Genomic DNA, 18,153 nt, shown 5'->3' with positions numbered 1-18,153 from the left:
CTCAGAAGACCTGTCTATACTCACTGTCTCCACTATCTCATCCCAGTCACTATTTTGCACCCACTCCAGTCAACTTTAGTCCTCATCACTATCCCAGAACTGTTCTTGTCAAGGTCACCAGTGACCACCATGTTGCTAAATTCAGTGGTTAATTCCCAGCCCTCAAGATAATATTACTCTTCCAGGCTTTCTTCTTACCTACTGGCTGTTTCTTCTTGGCCTCTCTTCCTGTCTTTTCCTCATCTCTAAATTTCCAAATGCTGGAGTGCTCTAAGTCTTGGCTCTATCTACTATTCACTGCCTGGGCTCTCTTCTAGTTTCATGCTTTTAAAACCATCTCTACACTGATGACTCCCAGATACGGTCAGCATGGAGTCAGACATTGAACTCCAAGGTGTATATCCAGCTGTTTAACTGACAAATTTACTTGGATACTTAATAGGTATCTCAAAGCTAGCATGTATGAAACCGAACTCCTGGTTTTCCTCCCACTCCCGTTTAATCATGTTCTCCTCCCACTGTCTTCTCTGTCTGAGTAAACTGCTCCTCTGTCTTACCGATTCCTCAGTCCACAACCCTTGAAGTCATCATTGGCTCCTCTTTTTCTCATACTCCACAGTCTAATCCATCAGTGAATTCTGTCCTCTACTGCTACCACCTCGGTCTAAGCCTCCACCATTTTTTTTTTTTGCCTGTTCTCCCTGTTTCTAACCTTGCCCTGCAGGTTCTCCACACACACCAGCTGGAGTGATCATTTTAAAACTTAAGTCAGGTTGTGACCCTTCTCTGCTCAAAAGCATCCAGTGGCTTTCAGCTCACCCAGAGTAAAAGGCAGAGTCCGTACAGTGGCACCACACACTCTGGGCCTAGTTTTCTCTGTCTTACTATATTCTCCCTCACTTTGCTCCGCTCACACTGGCTTCTGAGCTATTGCTTGAATACAGGGTGTTCCTAGTTCAGGGGTTTTCCACTGCCTGGAATCGCCATCCCTCAGATATCCTCATGGCTTGTTTTCTCACTTCCTTAGGATTTTTGCCCAAATGCTACCTTTCTCAGTGAGCCTTTCCCCACCACACTTTTAAATCACACCCATTACCATTCCCTAAACCCCTTTCCCACCTTATTTTTCTTTATAGCACTTACAGGCATGTCATATACCATATCTTATTTATTTGCTTGTTGTCCATCCCCCACTTGAGTTGAAAGCTGCATAAAGGCAGAACTTTTGCCCCTTAGGTTCACTGCTGCATTCACACTGCTTGGAATAGTACCTGATACATGGAAGGCCTTCAGTAAAATAAATAAGTGAAAAATGAACAGCAGATGAATGAATGATGCTTAATAAGCATTCAGCCAGTGGTAGCTATACTGTATGTTACGTTTCTCTTGTTGGATAGAGCCTGGTGTGATTAAGAAGGATGATGGATGGGAACTACCTTTTTAGAGGGCTACCCTATGAACTTTGAAAGTGATTTGATATATAATCAATCCATTAAAGCATTCTAAGTAGAAAAGTGAAAGTCAAAGCTGTGTTTTAGAGGATGAAGCTGGTGCATTAGACCTGATGAATTAATTAGAAGGGAAGAAATCAGAGGCAGAGAGAACAGTTAGGAAGATGGATGGTACTACTATCTAAGTAAGCAAAAAGGATAGCCTGAGCGTTGGCAGTGAGGAGAAATAAAGGGTGTTGCTACATGGTAGTCGCCAGGGATATTTAGGGTGAAGTTGATGGGACCTAGAAACTGTGAAGGAGAAGGAGGTCTGTCGGAGATGGTAGGGTTCGTTATTGAGGGAGGTCTTGGAGGAGAGGGTGACGTCAGGAGCACAGGTGGAAGGAGGATAGTTTCAGTGAGGAGGGATGGATGCTCTTTCTCAGAGAGGGTAGAGAAATACTCAGGGACATTTTGAGGTAGAGAGGAGGCTGGCAGAACTTCTGGAATAGTTTAGAGCCTGGAGAAAGGAGAAAATGCTAAGAGCAGTGTTATATGCACTGCTGAATAAGAAATCAACTAGAGATTAATGAAGGAAAATCTGAAGAGTAGTAAGGGCATTTGGTGTGGGCAGCATTTTTTTCTTAAATGAGTGGGCAGAAAAATAACTACGTTTACATTCTATGAGCTGCCATCCAATGTGATGTAGGAAGAAAACTAAATGCTTCATCTGGACTCTAGCTTTTCGAAATAAAAAGAACTTTGGGGACATAATGCCTTTTTTTTTTTTTTGTGACTGAAGATTAATAGTAACTTCAGGATTGTATTGATATGCCCAGACAGTCACTAAGGTCATTTTTAAAGGAAATCTTTCCTGTTTTGTTATTTGTGTTATGAAAGATAATATGCTTATGGAAATGTATTCCATAATTTCAGAAAAGCCTTGTTCTCTGCACATGGACTCTGGCATTGAGCTCTCCCAGCACTAGGTGCCCCATCCCAGACCTGAAGGGATTTTACCCTGAATTTCTGCTGAAATTGATACATGTTGGCAGCCTGGAGTAGCGCTGAAATATGGACTTACCAGTAAAAGCTACCATGAGGAATTGCCAGCTCCATTTACATCAGCCAACAAATGACCATTTGTTAGAGATCAGCTATGTTAAAGTACTAATAACCTGTCCTAGTTTGAACTGGCATCTTTAAGAGAATTGCTCATTCTTTTTGGCATGTCCATACTGTTGAGAGTTTTACTTTCTGTTAACAAAGTAAGATTTACTTAAATGTAGTTCATTTGCTTATATTCTAGGAGTTTGGTAATGATACAGATGATTTTATCAAGAGCTTTTCAATTTTGTGCATTTTTCCATAATCTTTTCTTGCTGCCTGGGTGCCTCTCCATGAATTCTACTCACACCCACCCGCTTTTGAAACTACTCACATAGCATATCTCCAGGAAACCAAGTTTGATTAATTTACCATGATATTATTCTTACATTCCTTTATTCTGCCCTCTCAGCACCTATTGGAGTTCTCAACCCTGCCCCTTTGTGGGTAACATGATGCAGAAAGCCTCAGAGTCTCCAATCCCCAAAATACAGTAAAAAGAGCATAGCCTTTGCAGACACCCAAACCTGGGTTCAAACCTTGGCTCTGTCACTTGCTAGGTGTATAGCTTCCCTGAGTCCAACTGTTTCACCTAGAAAATGGTGAGAATAATGTCTATCAATGGACATGTTGTGGAGGTTAAATGAGATAAGGTATGTAAAGCACCTGGTGTGGTAAGTGCTCGGTAAATCATTGTTCCTCCCCAGCCCATATATTAAACATTAGTTTTGCTTTAACACATCAGGCTTGTCTATGACTTCTCAAAAGGACTTGGAGAGCTGAGAAGGCATCTGGGATTCATCAGATGCTGATGAATTGGTGAAAGCCCAGTTAAAACTGAGCTGCTGAATGTTTGTACCCTTCCTATAACAGGAGCTCAGGAGATGGGAGTATGAATTTAGGGAGCAGGAATCTGCTTTCACACCTCGCTCAGCCACTTATTAGCTGTGTGACCTTCAGCAAGTTGTTTGACTTCTCTGAGCCTCATAGAATTATTATAAAGATCAAATGAGTCCATGTGAAGTAATCAGCATAGTGAGAGCTCAGTAAATGCTGATACAGTAACAGCAGCAACAGCAGACTGTACTTTCTAAAATCAACTTTTTATTGACCAGGAGTCCTTCCTTGGAATATTAGGATCTAGTCCAACTATAAATCAAGTCCAAGTATCTCAATTTGCCAGCCTTTTTTCTCCCTGCTCTTTGATGTTATATATATCTACAAGAGAAGTGGATTTTCTAGATTGTAAATAACTTAATTTTTAAGATTTCAGACCTTTTTTCAACTAGTAAGAGAGAATTTTGTTAGAGGCAAAGATGGAATGGCCATTGAACCACAGTCTTTTTAGGCGCTGTCCCTGAGTGCTAAGACATGTAATGAAAACTTCAAATTTTCTTTTTTTAGTTGTTTAATAATATGGGCATGCTGTGCTTTAATAGTTTATCCTTATCTTAGCCCATTTGGGCTGCCATATTGAACACACTACACAGCCTGGGTGGCTTATAAACAACAGAAATTTATTTCCTGTTGTTCTGGTGGGTGGAAGTCCAAGAACAAAGCTTTAGCATGGTCGTATTTGGTGAGGGCCCTCTTCCTAGTTCTTAGCCAATGCCTTCTCGCTGTGAGCTCACATGGTGGAAGGGGCTGGCGGTTCCTCTGGAGGCTCTTTCATAAAACAGTAATCCAGTTCATAAGGGCTCCACCCTCATGACCTCCCAAAGCCCTCACCCCTCCCAATACCATCACATCAGGCATTAGGATTTCAACATATATGAGTTTTAGGGAGATAGAAACATTCAGACCATAGCAACCCCTATCATTTTTATTAAGGCACAGATTATTTGATTGACTATTGGGCTGTAATTTGATGTTATTACTATTAGTAGTAGTAATACTATTAGAGTACTATTGTGTTGATTACCTAAAATAACGACTGCTGAAAATTTTGATTTCTTGTGAATTTTTCCCTTTGCGCTTGAAATATCTCGTTTGTCCAAGGTAGACATGACTGATTTAGCAATGAGACATTAGAGTCTTTGTTGTATGGCCTTTTTTTTTTCATTATAATTAGATTATACTATTAAAATTTAACATTTTTAAAACTTTGTATTATGTAAGTAATATATACCAAGTGCAGAAAAAATCAAAAGATAGAGAAACAAAATGAAAAAGTTACTTGTCTATAATCCCACTGTCTACATTAGGGATTGACAAATTATGGCCTGGGGCCCAAATCCATCCCACCGCCTGGTTTTTTTGTTTGGTTACATGTAAAAATTTTCTGAAGTCCAACCTGTAATGAAGGGCATAAATCTGAAACACACAGCTTGATACATGTTAACAAATGAATACATCTCCCAGATTAAGATGCAGAATGTTGCCAGCACCAGAGGTGTTGCTAGACACCTCCCTCATACCACCTCCCATCACTGTCCACTCCCGAAAGGAACCACTAGTCCGAATTCTGTCACCATAGATTGATTTTATTTATTTCAGAAATTCATATAGATGGAACCATACAATATTTACTCATTTAGGTGTGGCTCCCTTTGCTCAGCATTGTAAGGTTCATTATATGGTTGCATGTAGCAGTATTTCATTTTGACTATGTGAATGCTCCAGGAATTATTTATTTGTTTGATGGTTGTTGCATCTTTGCAGTATTTCCATTTGGGGGCCTTATGAATAGAGCTGTTATGAACATTCTCACATGTGTCTTTCAGTGGACATATGTGCTTATTGCTTCCATTTGGCATATAACCAGGAGTAGAAATGCTAATTCCTGAGGTTCAGTATAGCCAGTTTTTTGATAAACCATTTTACATTCTCTTTCACATTATAGGAGAGTTTTATTTGCTCTACATTTTTGACAGTACTTGGTAATATCAGTTTTTTTAATGTCAAGTTCATTGAGGTATAATTTACATACAGTAAAATCTACCTTTTATAGATGTGCAATTCTGTAAATTTAGATAAATGCATACAGCTACATAACGACTACCAAAAATCAAGATATAAAATATTTCCCCAAAATGTCCTCATGTCCTTTTGTAGTCAGTCCCCTTCTCTTACCCTCAGGCCCTGGCAACCACTAATCTGATTTCTGTCTCTGTAGTTTCTCTTTTTCCAGAATGTCTTAAACTGCAAGTGGAGTCATACAGTAGGCAGCTTTTTGAGTCTGCTTCTTTCACTGAGGTTCCTTCATGTTGTTGCACGTATCATCAGTAGTTTGTTCCTTTTTGCTTCTGAGTAGTTTATCTGTCCATCAGTTGGTGCATATTTGGTTTTTTCCCAGCTTTTGACAATTTGAATAAAGCCTCTATGAACATTCACATACAAATTTTTGTGTGGATTTATGTTTTCATTTCTCTTGGGTAAACACCTAAGAGTGGGGTTGCTGGCTTGTATGACATGTGTATGTTTAGCTTTTTAAGAAACTTCCAGACTGTTTTCTAAAGTGGCTGTACCATTTTACAGTCCCTCCAGCATGGTATTGACCTTTCCTTTGCTCCTCATCCTCACCAGCGCTGGGTGTTGTCTTTTTTTTTAAAGCTATTCATTCTAGTAGGTATGTTGTAGTATCTCATCCATACTTCTAATTTGCATTTTCTTGGTAACTCATGAAGTTGAACATTGTTTCATGGGCCTTTTTTTTTTTTTGGCCATTTGAAGATCTTTGGTATGTGCCTGTTTATGCTGTTTGCCCATTTTTATATCAGATTATCTAACCTTTTCTAATTGAGTGATAGGAGTTTCTTATATTTTCTGCATACAAGTTCTTTGTTGGATATGTGAGTTTCAGATATCTTCTGCCTTTCGATCTGCTGCCTATTTTGAAAATAGTTTTATTGGAGCACAGCTACATTCATTTGTTTATGTGTTATCTGTGGCTGCTGTGTGCTACAAGTGCAGAGCTGAGTACTTGCAGTAGAGACCTCGTGGCCCGCAAAGCCTAAAATAATTTAGTGTCTGATCCTTTACAGAAAAAGCTTTTTAATCCCTGTCTAGATAAGTATTCATCATCTATTACCACATAACAAATTACCACAAACTTAATGCTTAAACAACACACACATTTATTATCTCACAGTTTCCATCATAAGTTGACTGAGGACAACTTAGCTGGGTCCTCTGCATAGGGTCTCACAGGCTGAAATCAAGGTGTGGCCAGGGCTGGGTTCTCACCTGGAGACTTGACTGGGGCAGGGTTTATGTCTAAGCTAACTCATGTTGCTGGCACAATTAATTTCCTTGCAGCTATGAGAATGATAGCTTTAATTTTTCACTGGTTATAGACTAGAGTCTGCCCTCAGCTCCTAAAGGCCAGTACTCTGCCAGGTCGCCCTCTTCATGTGCCGTATGTAGTTCACAGGAAAGCAGCTATCTTATTCAAGGCCAGCAGGAGAGTAAGAGTGAGTCAGTCAGCAAGACAGAGTCTGATATATGTAACAGAACACAGGAATGACATCCCATCACTTTTGCCACATTCTTTAGGCTAGAAGTAAGTCACAGGTCCTGCCCACACTTGAGGGTAGGGGGTTATATAGTCATGGACACCAGAAGACAGGGATCACAGGGGTCACCTTCGAGTCTGTGCGTCGCAATAACTGCTGTTAATATATTGGTGTCTGAGTTTACAGATTTTTTTCTATGCATGTATAATTGAATATCTGCTTTTCAGCAAAAAATGGGTCCATGCTTACCGTTTGCTCTGTAACTGGCTTATATAAATAACAGTATCATGAACATGATATAACATGAATATCTTTTCAGGTCAGTAAAATGTAGATCCACATCATCTAATGTCTGCATTATATCCCATTCTATGAATATACCTTGGCTAATGTAATAAATTCCTTCTTGTTAAATACCAAGGTTGCTTGTGATCTGTGCCACATTTTACCAGACTGCCATTGAAGTGTACGTGAGTGCCCATTGTCCCGCACTAATACTGCCTGTGATTCTGCTGCAGTCAGTGGCTTTTGACTAAAATATATGCATAAAACTGAGCACTCACCTCTTTCCCTTCCTTCTCTTTTAGATAAGAAGGCTGACTGCACAATCACAATGGCTGACTCGGACTTACTGGCTTTGATGACTGGTAAAATGAATCCTCAGTCGGTAAGTATGATGGTGCTTATATCCTTCCATCAGCTGGGGCTTTTAGCCTGTCCCACTTCATCACCTACCTCAGCCTCATCCCATAAAGTGCTGAGTGGTCAAAGCCACAAAACTCAGTGTTCCCCAGAATGTTCACTTAACAAATGACAAACAGTTGTGGGGCTGACCATGTACCAGCTCTGCCCTGTCTGCTGGAAATGTCCAGAAGAATAAGAAGTAGTTCTCATGATCAGGGCATCCACAGTTTGGTATGTGACAGATCTGTAGCAGCCAAATATCCAGGCACCCTGCCTGGCCTGTGGTCAGGGAGGGTGGGGGAAGGAGCAGCCATGCCTTCCTGGGCCATTAGAGAAGGCTTCGCAGAGGAAGTGATACTTGCACTGAGTGCTGGGGGGATTACAAGTTAGCAGTGCATAGATGGTGTGTAGGAGCAATTCACGTAGAAGGAGGGATGGGTATGAACAGAGGCATGACCTTTTACATCTCATATCTTTGTCCATGCTCTTTTTGCCTGAACTGTCCTTCCTTGACAAACTCTTTGTCTTTCAAAATGAGCTAAGATATTATGTCCAAAGACTTCCTGTCACATAGTAGGGGAGCTGTAGTCAGTCCCTCTTCTGGGCCACACACTGGACTGTTAGCTTAGCACTGGTCTCATTATATTAGTCATAATGTGCCTATCTCTGCATTGGATTGTGACTATCTCAAGGAAACAAACCACATCTTGTTAGTCTTCGTGTCTCCAGAGCTTAGCATGATGCCTGGTGTTTTTAGGTTTTCGCAGTTGCTGAATTAATTGGTATTTGTCTAAAGTGTATTTATGCCTTATATAGATTTTTCTGGGCCCCCAGATTGTCAGGGGTCTTCATGTACTCTGTAGTTGCACAGTGTTGAACAGACATGATATACTGAGCTTTCCACTAGCCATAGAAAACACAAAGGAAACTAAGATTCTTCTTTCCATTGTAACCTTTTGTTGTTGTTGTTGCCTCAGCCTGATTTGTTTTAGGTCTTCTTTCTGTGATGCCCTTGTAATTCAAAAGATTGGATGAAACAACTAAATCTGACTTCGATTTGTATTCCCTTTTTTTAAAAATGCTTTTTCTAAGCAACTAAACCTATTTCAGCTGAGAGACTTGCATCTGTGACATTTCAACTGAATACACATCATTGACACTGATATTTCCACCCACTGCGCCCTCTCCAGAAATCTGGACAGAGCAGAGGCCACCAATCTTGGAGCTGGCCGACATCCTCCTTCTCACGCACTGCTGCTCATTCCACTGTGCGCTTCCTTGGCAGGGTAGTCAGACTTCACATTCAGCTACCCTCATGCTCTCAGTTTATCTGTTCACCACCCGTTTTGGAGAATGAAATGGCAGCTTACTTTTCCTGAACACCTGTTAACACCCAAAGGAATTAAAGATAAAAATGGGAAACCTTTCTGTTAATGTGCTAATGGCCTTCCCTTATGCTTGGTAGAGGATTTGACTGGAAACCATTAAATGCAGTGGAAATTATAATTTCAGTGTTTGGCTGCAGTTGAAACAAAGCAATATGCTCTCCAGCAGAAAGCACACATGAAGAACACCTTAAGGGCCAGATTAAAATGATTCTTATGTTTTGAATTCTCTAAAGGATAAAGATTCGTCTTTCTCTATAATAATTATTAAATAAAAAGTCATTTCCCCTTTTAATTAAAAAAAGGAAAAGATGGTGAGTTTTTTTTCTAGGTACTACTGGTCCATATTTTTCAAGGACGTATGTTAAATATATTGTGTTCTGAGACACCTGACCTTTAAGTCATCAGACAGAAGGCTATGTGCCATATAGAAAGGAAATACTTAGTTTGTCCAGACAGAGGAGGGAAAAAAAAAAAAGGAATTAGTCACCCTTACCAGAAGGTGTAAAGAAAACAGAGCTCTGTGCGTTCCTGTGGATGGGGCAGAAGAGCTCCTCACTTCTTCATGTGCTTGTTAGTAAGATAAGACTACCAGAAACTGCTCTAGCTTTTCCTTATTTTAAGATCGAGTTAAAAGACTGAGATCATAGCAGGGAAATCATGCTATGTTCCCAATTTTGCTATTTCTTTAAAGTTTTCCTGGGATTTTGTTACATGATAAATTTAGCAAATATCATGTGACCTAATCTCAGGCAGTTGTTAAATGGAACAAATTGTGGCTCTGTACTTGGGATCGGTTTGATTGTTCTTTTCGAGCCAAAGATTAACACAGGCACCTCAGTCTGAGTAGGCTGCCTGACCTCCCTCTGTAGGGAATGGATCTTTATCATGTAGACCAAAAAAGGAAAAAGAGATGGTGACATTTCACCCACATGGTATTGAATCCCAAGAGTTTCTGTGTTATGCATGTACTTTTTCTCCCTGTTAGCAGACTACTGAAGTTTTCAGTTCATATTCCTGACCCACATGTAATATTTTTAAACAAAATCAATCTAGTATGAACCCACTTTGCCTGATACTTGGAAAATGTACCACCTTTGAGGAAGGCAGCTAAAGGCAGACTCAGTTTCTAAGAGAAGATCTTTGGGAAAGATGTACCTTTTGACTGCTCTATGTAAAGAATGGCTTTTTACAAGTTCATCCTTTAAAAAAAATTTATTTATTTATTACTATATTATTTAATTATTTTATTTTGGCAGGGAATGTAGGTAATCAGGTTTATTTGTTTTTAGATGAGGTATTGGGGATTGAACCTAGAGCTTCGTGCATGCTAGGCATGCACTCTACTGCTTGAGCTCTACCCTCCCCACTAAGTTCATCCTTTTGAGGAGTCTGTTTCTAAATCTATTCCAGAAAGCCAACTTTCGTATTTTAAAGAATGTTTAAGAGACCTGGATAAATAAATCCTCTCAGAGCTGGATAGTCTAGGAATAACAGCAATCTCAAAACAAAAACCACCCAATAATACATTTTCTTTCTTCTTACTCACAGGCCTTCTTTCAAGGCAAATTGAAAATCACTGGCAACATGGGTCTGGCTATGAAGTTACAAAATCTTCAGCTTCAACCAGGCAAAGCTAAGCTGTGAAGAACTACCTTTGCTCACCTTTGAAAATCAGGATGAGATATATAGATATATATCCATATATTTCATTGTCAGAACTTAGATTGAAACTGCACATTGGCAAATAGCATGAGATTTGTTTTTAAATGGGTATGATCAGTCTTGTTTTCCCTAAGCTCTGGGTGAATAGAACCTGATGGTACACTACTGCTTTGCTGAATTGCATACAACTGTGCATTACAAAGTTAATATGGTAATTATGGTTTGGAATAAAATTGAGTTTTAAAATAAAATTAGGAACAGCAAAATCCAAAAACTATGTAAACGAAAGCTCTCATTTTGCTTATAAAGTATATTTGAGGATTATTCTGCTGAAGGTTCAGTTTAAGTTTTCCTTGGGAGAACTAGGGAAGAAGCAGAATACAAGTAGCTGTCCAATAATTAGTGTTGTGCACTTAATGATCTTAATCTATTTTCCATTGATAATTTTTAAAATTCTGTACTGGGATTTTAAAAAACTAAAATTTTGCATTTCTTGCCATCAAAATGATATTTTCTTCCCAAATCAAAGAAATATGATCAGAGCTTGGGAGAAAAAAAATCTATAGCTGAACACAGGCCTATTTTTAAAATAAAAATATTTTTTAAATGGTCTTCATTCTTGAAAAAAAATCACTGTATTAGAATCAAAAACACTGTTGTTAAAAATAATTGAAAAAATGTTTGCTTTGAGATGCACAGTTTTCAGATTATAATCTCATATTCATTTAATTAAATTTGTAAAGCTCTCCTTCCCTTGTTTTTAATTTTCCTTTTTCATATATTTAGTTTAACTATCCACATTTGTCTTCCCAGTTTTTCTAGTGCAAATGTTATTTCTAATAACTCAGTAAGAATGGGGTAAAATAATGTTTTTGGAAGAATGTTTAATAGAAAATTAAAATAGCTCTTCCTCATCTGCTTTGTTTTTATTGTGTATATTCTATTTGTCCAGGGATTTCTAAATGATGGCGAGTAAGAGAAACATTGGGGGTTTACAATCTGCGTTTCTAGGCTACTGTCTACTGGTTACTTTGGCAATATTGATCACTAGGCTCTTGATTAGGAAGGGTACTGTGTTGCAGTGGGAAGAGCACTTGACCAGGAGCCAGGAGTCTTGCTTCTCTTAGGCAAGGAAGTAACTGCTTGCTTGGGCCTGTTTGCTAAACTCTTAATAGAAGGCATTTAAGATTAAGAGCCCCTTCTGCTCTGACCACTCCTGTGAGTCTCCTCAGAGCCCAGCAGAACTGTTTGGTAGTCATCCGGGCCCCACCAGCCTGCTGTTAACACGTTTAGTTCACCCAGAGGTGGTTGGGGTAAAAGCTAGGTAGTTTCATTTGTTTGCTTAGATGTTTGGACCCTGTGCTAATGAAGTCAGGGCTGTGGACCCAATCTGCTTAGACCATTTAGTTTTGCATGTTCTGTGACCAGCAGAACATTATTTTGGTACATTAAGCCAGTGTAAATTGATCTTAAGTCCCATAAAATGAATTCAGAACACAGACCTACTTCCTAATCATAGTGGCTTCTTACTCTGAGACGAAAAAAGACTTCAAGAAAAAAGTTCCAACACAATGTCTGATTGATTTGTAGTTTGGATTTGCTGCATTATTCTGCGTTCACTTGTCCCAGATAATAGGAGATATCTGTTATAGGCTTTAGGATGAACCTGAAAAAACAAACAAAAGAAAAAAGAAAAACAAAAACTGCTTCTTGGAGTAGAAATGTATTCATATATAAGTGCAACTTATATGTATAACAGAAAAGTACTTAATGATAAAATATAGTAGCAGTTTAACTTCTAGAGAAGCATGGTTTGGAGGAAAGAGGTTAACAGGTCTGGGTTGAAACAGTTGCTTTTACTGGTTTTGCTGCTAGAGCAGATTGAGTCTCAGTTGCCTGATCTAGAATGCGGGGATATTAATATTGACCTCCTAGGATTATTGAGAATCTAGAGATATAACATATGTAAAGTACCTAAATTAGTGTTAGGTGTACGTCACAGTCATTCTTAGTTCCCTTACTATAAATGTGAGTTCCCTTACTATCCCCACCTTTTGTCTCTGTGATATGTGGTATGATGTCTGTAGTGGTTTTTTTACATCCCACTTTTGGAGTCTTTTTTCATTTGTTCATTCATTGAACAAGTATTTCTTGAGTGCCTACTATATATAGGATACCGTATTGAGGGTACAATGCTAGGCACTGGAGATAGCAGAGAACTCCTCCCCTAATGGTGCTTACAGTCTAGTGGGAGAGACAGTCAGTCAAAGAGGTGAATAATTATTACACACTGATGTGCCATGCAGGAGATGGTCAGGGTGTGGTGATGGGGAGTCACAGTGAGGGGCCTCCTTTGATAAACTAGTTAAGGGAGACATCTCTGAGGAGGTAATATTTAAGTTGAGATCTGCGGGTTGAGGAGTGAACCATGCAAAGAACCATGCAACAAAGGGTAGAAAGATGCCTGGTTTGTTCTAGAAATTGTAAGATGGCCAGTGTGAGTGGAATATGGTGACCTGAAAGGACAGGCCCAAGATGAGGTTGGAAAGATACACAGGAGCCAGTTGGATTGGAATTTGTTCATTGTGGTAAGGCGTTTGTGTTTCATTCTTCTTGCGGTCAGGAGCTGTTGAAGGTGTAACTTTACATATGTTCCTTTCTCACTCATGCTGTATATCTGCTTCACCATCATATCCTAAGTCTAGAACCCAGGCTAATGGAGCAGTTACTGTCTGGAGCATTGTGATTGTCATGGCAGAGGAAGACAAAAACGTGAAATATGTGTTGGCTCTTAAAGTTTCCACCCAAAAGTGATATGTATCACTTCTGCTCCCATCTCATTGTCCAAAGAAAGTCATGTGCCCCACCTAACTTGACAGTCTTACCATGTACCGGGGAAGAGAATGGAGTTGGAATATTTGTGAAGGAACTGATGACCATCACAGAAGGACTGTAAGCAGGGGAATGAAATAATTTAAACTGTCCAAGTTGCTGCTGAGTGGAGAATGTACTGGGAGCAAAGGGCTAGGGAATGGATGTCCAGGTGCAAGAAGATGGTGACTGGCCAGGTGGGTGGGTCTTGACTGGAATGATGAGGGAACAGCAGGTTTTAGGGAGAGTGGTTGAAATAATTTAAACCCCTCTTTTTTTTAACTTCTAGAATATTTTATTTTGTTTCTAACACCAGTGCTATCCAACAGAAATATAATATAAACATGTGATTTTATATTTTATAACATTAAGAAAAGTAAAAAAGAGATAGGTGAAATTAACTTGAATAATATATTTTATCTAACTCAGTAGATCCAAAATAATACCATCTCAATGTATAATCAATATAAAAATTATGAATGAGATATTTTACATTGTTTCTTCTCATACTAAGTCTTCAGGATCTTGGATGTATTTTCCATTCCACCTAAATTGCTCTAGCCACATTTTTACTACTCAATAGTCACAGTTGGTGGGTGGCTACCAAGTTGGACAGTGCAGGTGTATGCACAGTCACGGAACATAAGCTCCACTTTTGAACGTGTTGATTTTGTGATTCCTGAAAGATTTCCAGGTGAGATATCAAGGAGGCAGTTGGATTTACAAGACTGGAGCTCAGGGGTGAGGTCAGCTTGGAGATGCACATGTGGAAGTCATGGGCACATGGATGGTATTTAAAGCTGTAAGAATGGATGGTATCACCTGGGGAGGGAAGAAGGGAAGTTCTTCTTGAGAACTTCTTGAAGCCTTGAGGAACTTCAGCTTTTAGAGATCAGGTGGGGGAGGAGGATCTGGCAGGGAGATGAGGAAAAGGGACTAGAGAGGTGGAGGGAAATTTCCTGAGAAAAGAATATGGCCAAAAAGTGGGAATGGTCAGCTGTGTCCTATGCTGCTGTGAAGTCAATTAAGATGTCTGAAAAGTGTCTATTGGATTAAATTTGGCAGCATGGAAGTCACTGGTGATTCCTACAAAATCAATTTCAATGCTAGACTGGAATTGGTGTCATAAAGAGCTATGAATAATAAGAACAGAAAAGTTCTATTTGGTAGTGATATGTTCAGTTTCCAAGTGATTAATACAGAGCAAGCACATTAGCTAATACTTTTAGTTCTAAATTAGGTCATCTTGCACATGCTGTTCTCTGTGCCCACCCTCACCATTCTCCCCCTGCAGCCCCCCACCTTATCCACTTTGCAAATTCCTTTTCATCCTTTTCATGCCTTAGCTTTCAGGAAGGTGTCCCTGTTTGCCACAAATAGAACTATGTAATCATTCCTTTGTGATAATTTGTTTCTGTCTCCCACTGAACAGAGAGCTCCGTAAGGGCAGGGATTGCATTTCATGCCTCCCTTTGGCTACCCCCAGCGCAGAGTCTTGGCTCTCTGTCCTAATGTGAATGAATGTGACAAACCGAATAACAATTCTATACTCACGGGGCATTTCTGAAGATAGGAACTCATCATAGAAAGCATTCTCTATTACAGTGACCTTCTCTTGCCCTGACAATGAAAGAGACTATTAATTCTCCTTTAGCCTGACTTACCCTGCTCCTTCTTTGAAAATATTTGCAGCTTCTCAGAATAGTCTTTCAACTTAAGAGTGAAGCAGCTTGAAGTAATAAGTTTATTTGTGGTTTTATTACATGTTTGTAAAAACAAAGTAGCCTAGTGTGGATTATGTGTGTATTAAAATCATTAGTCTTATTGCTGTACCTATCCAGATGAATTTAAAATCTTAGGTTTCTGTAATCCTTGTTCCATATGTAGAAGAACTGTAATGGAGAGCGGGATTGGGAAGTTGAGTGTGGAGGTGGCGGAGTAGGGGAGTCACTGATGTGTGATTAGAAGAACCTCAGATCAGGTCCTGTCTGCCTCCAGGAAGCTAAGGTAGGTCAAGGCATTTAAGCCTCATCAGCCTTTAGTTTCTTCCTCTGCACAAGGTGGACACTTAATATTTTTTTAAAGTAGTCTCATTAGACTGTGAACACCTTGAGGATAGGAATCTCTTATTCAATTCTGTCTCTAGTATGAATACTATGTCTACCAGAGTAAGCATCAATAAAGGTTTCTCAAACAAATGAGCAGACAATGATCCATTAAAGTTCTCTTTAAATACCTTGTAAAAGGTTCAATCACATATAAACATAAACTTCTTGAAATATGAAATTAAATCCTATAATTAACAGCTTTATCTTCTAAGGTTTTAGCAGTTTCAGAAAGTAATACATTTAGAGCAGCCTGGTATAGTGGGGGAATTTGGGGCCTATCAGATGAGGGTTTTGGTCCTTGCTCTGACACTTAAAGATTGGGACTCTGAGCTAATACTGACTTTGAGCTTGTTTCTCATTCTGTAAAAAGGCAGTAATAATACCGACTTTGCTGGTTATGAGGATTAACAATTGTAGCTGTAAAATATCAGGGACACAGAGGGTACTCAATAGATGGTGCCTAAAGTTATTTGAGAATTTTTTTTTTAACACAAAGGAATTTATTCACTGGAACAATTTTGTGATAATCCTTTGAGTTCAAATAATCAGCTGACTTCAGGATTGGGGACAATTTGCATTTCTTTTTTTTTCTAACTTTTTTTTATTGAGTTATAGTCATTTTACAATGTTGTGTCAAAAATCGGTATTTCTTACTATGTACATCCTTACATTTTTCTTAAGAATCATTGCAATGTAATAGTCTCTGTAACCAAGTGAATGGATATAGAATTATTTAGACTTTCAGAAGGTTTGCATTTCAGCCAAAGATTACAGTTCCAGCTGCCCATGGTATGGCTGCTTTTTGAACACAAAGAAGTTGCTTGATGTTACTGACTAGGAAGAAAAAAGGTAATTAGCCAGATTGTACCTCTGGGTAAACTACTCCATGGGACTGAGTTTGTCTAAAGACCACACTGATACGAAGTAGGACCTTGGGGTCTACTACTGAACAGCTAATGAGGGTCCAGAAAGATTTATGTGCTATCAGGAACCATAGCCACGTCTGGCCAAATTTGAAGGTTTTTCTCAATAGAGAGTTACAAAATCCATTGGAAATTTCCAGTATTAATGTCTATCTGGAGACTGCTGCAAACAAACAGCTCTTTAGTTCTTGGTAAGAACAGAGAATATTGGGCCAGATTTCTGGCCCTTAAGAAATGTGGTGTCTGATTTCATTTGGCAGGAAGTTTAATCTGGTATGGAACTTTAGCCAAACTTCTTGGAGAAATATTTTTTTTTAATGTAACATATCCAAAACTTACTGCAAAAAGTGATGTCCATTTAGTCTATCTATTCTATTAACAGTCGCTTAAATATTTTGTAAATATTCACAGTGCTGTTTTCAGCAGCATGTAGCAAATGCTTGACCTTTTAGTTCCCGAATTTATGGCCATAAAATTTTATGTAAAACTGGGGGAAATTCATTGTAGTCTGCTGTTTATTTAAATTGCAGGCAGAGAAGCAATAAGTGCAACAGTTTTCTAACCAGGTATCAAACAGTTGTAAGTTTTCTTTTTCCTTTGCAAGTTATTGTACAATTCACCTTTTAGAATATGGCACCTTCTGTAGTGTACAGAACACCTGGGTCAAGATTAAGTACCTCATTTAAAACATGAAAATATGGAAAAGAATTTCAGATGTGAAGGCACAGCAGTATGAGAGAAAGGTTGACTCAGGCAGGCTAAAAGGAGCCTTGCACTTGGCAAAATGATACCCAAGGGCAGGGTGTGATAACGGTTCACAAATATTTGAGAGATGGAAAGACCAAACCGAGGGTGAGGAGTGTTACTTTGCTTAGTTATTAGAAGTAATGGGAAGAAATATACAAAGGGAAATTTCAGACTGAAAATCAGCTTAATTTCTGACAAAAAGTTGGTCAGGAGTGGACTAAAAGCTCCCACCACGGAGATGTTCCTAAACCGAGCTGGCAAAGAAGGGCATTGTTTTGTGAAAAATGTACCTTAAAGGGGCTGAAAGAGCATCTGAATGGGAGAAAATATTTTTCACGGATAGCCACTCTTTGGAGGATTTCTCCTTTTGCCATTTAAAAAAACCTTTTTTTTTTCTTCTGTGTGTCAGAAAGAAGACTTGATGTTTTTATATTTACTTGTTTATACTCTGACCTGTGCCCTGATGTACTGAGATATCTTCAGGAGAATCAGAAAGAAGTGAGTATTTAGAAGCGTTTAAGTTTTCAGTGTGAAAGCAGCCGCAGTTTTTGTCCTTTTTTTTAGTTTGTTGTTTAGCTTAAGGTAGTACAATCTGAAAGCCACCAAATGGTAGCTGCAGTGTCAGAGACAACTCTCACTGGAGTTGGAACCCGAAGGCCTGAGTTTGAATTCTGGCTCAAATATATACTGGTTAGCCAGTCACCTGAGCAAGTCACTTATCTTCCCTGAGCATCAGTTTCCTAAAATAAGGTGGCAATAACACCATCATGCTTGTGAAG

General features: G+C 39.0%; 1 protein-coding gene across 1 annotated transcript in view; it reads left to right on the top strand.

Moving 5' to 3' along the window:
- Positions 1 to 11,639, top strand: part of SCP2 (sterol carrier protein 2) — a 97,542-nt gene extending 85,903 nt beyond the window's left edge. The window contains exons 15-16 of the mRNA XM_015236165.3: positions 7,579 to 7,658; positions 10,612 to 11,639. Coding sequence (XP_015091651.1) covers positions 7,579 to 7,658; positions 10,612 to 10,707 — 176 coding nt within the window. The 3' untranslated portion in view covers positions 10,708 to 11,639. The remainder of the gene's footprint in view (positions 1 to 7,578; positions 7,659 to 10,611) is intronic.
- The last annotated feature ends 6,514 nt before the right edge of the window (positions 11,640 to 18,153 follow it).

The sequence above is a fragment of the Vicugna pacos genome, chromosome 13 (genome assembly GCF_048564905.1).
Source record: "Vicugna pacos chromosome 13, VicPac4, whole genome shotgun sequence".
Classification (NCBI taxonomy): domain Eukaryota; kingdom Metazoa; phylum Chordata; class Mammalia; order Artiodactyla; family Camelidae; genus Vicugna; species Vicugna pacos.
This window is presented reverse-complemented; position numbering and strand designations above follow the sequence as displayed.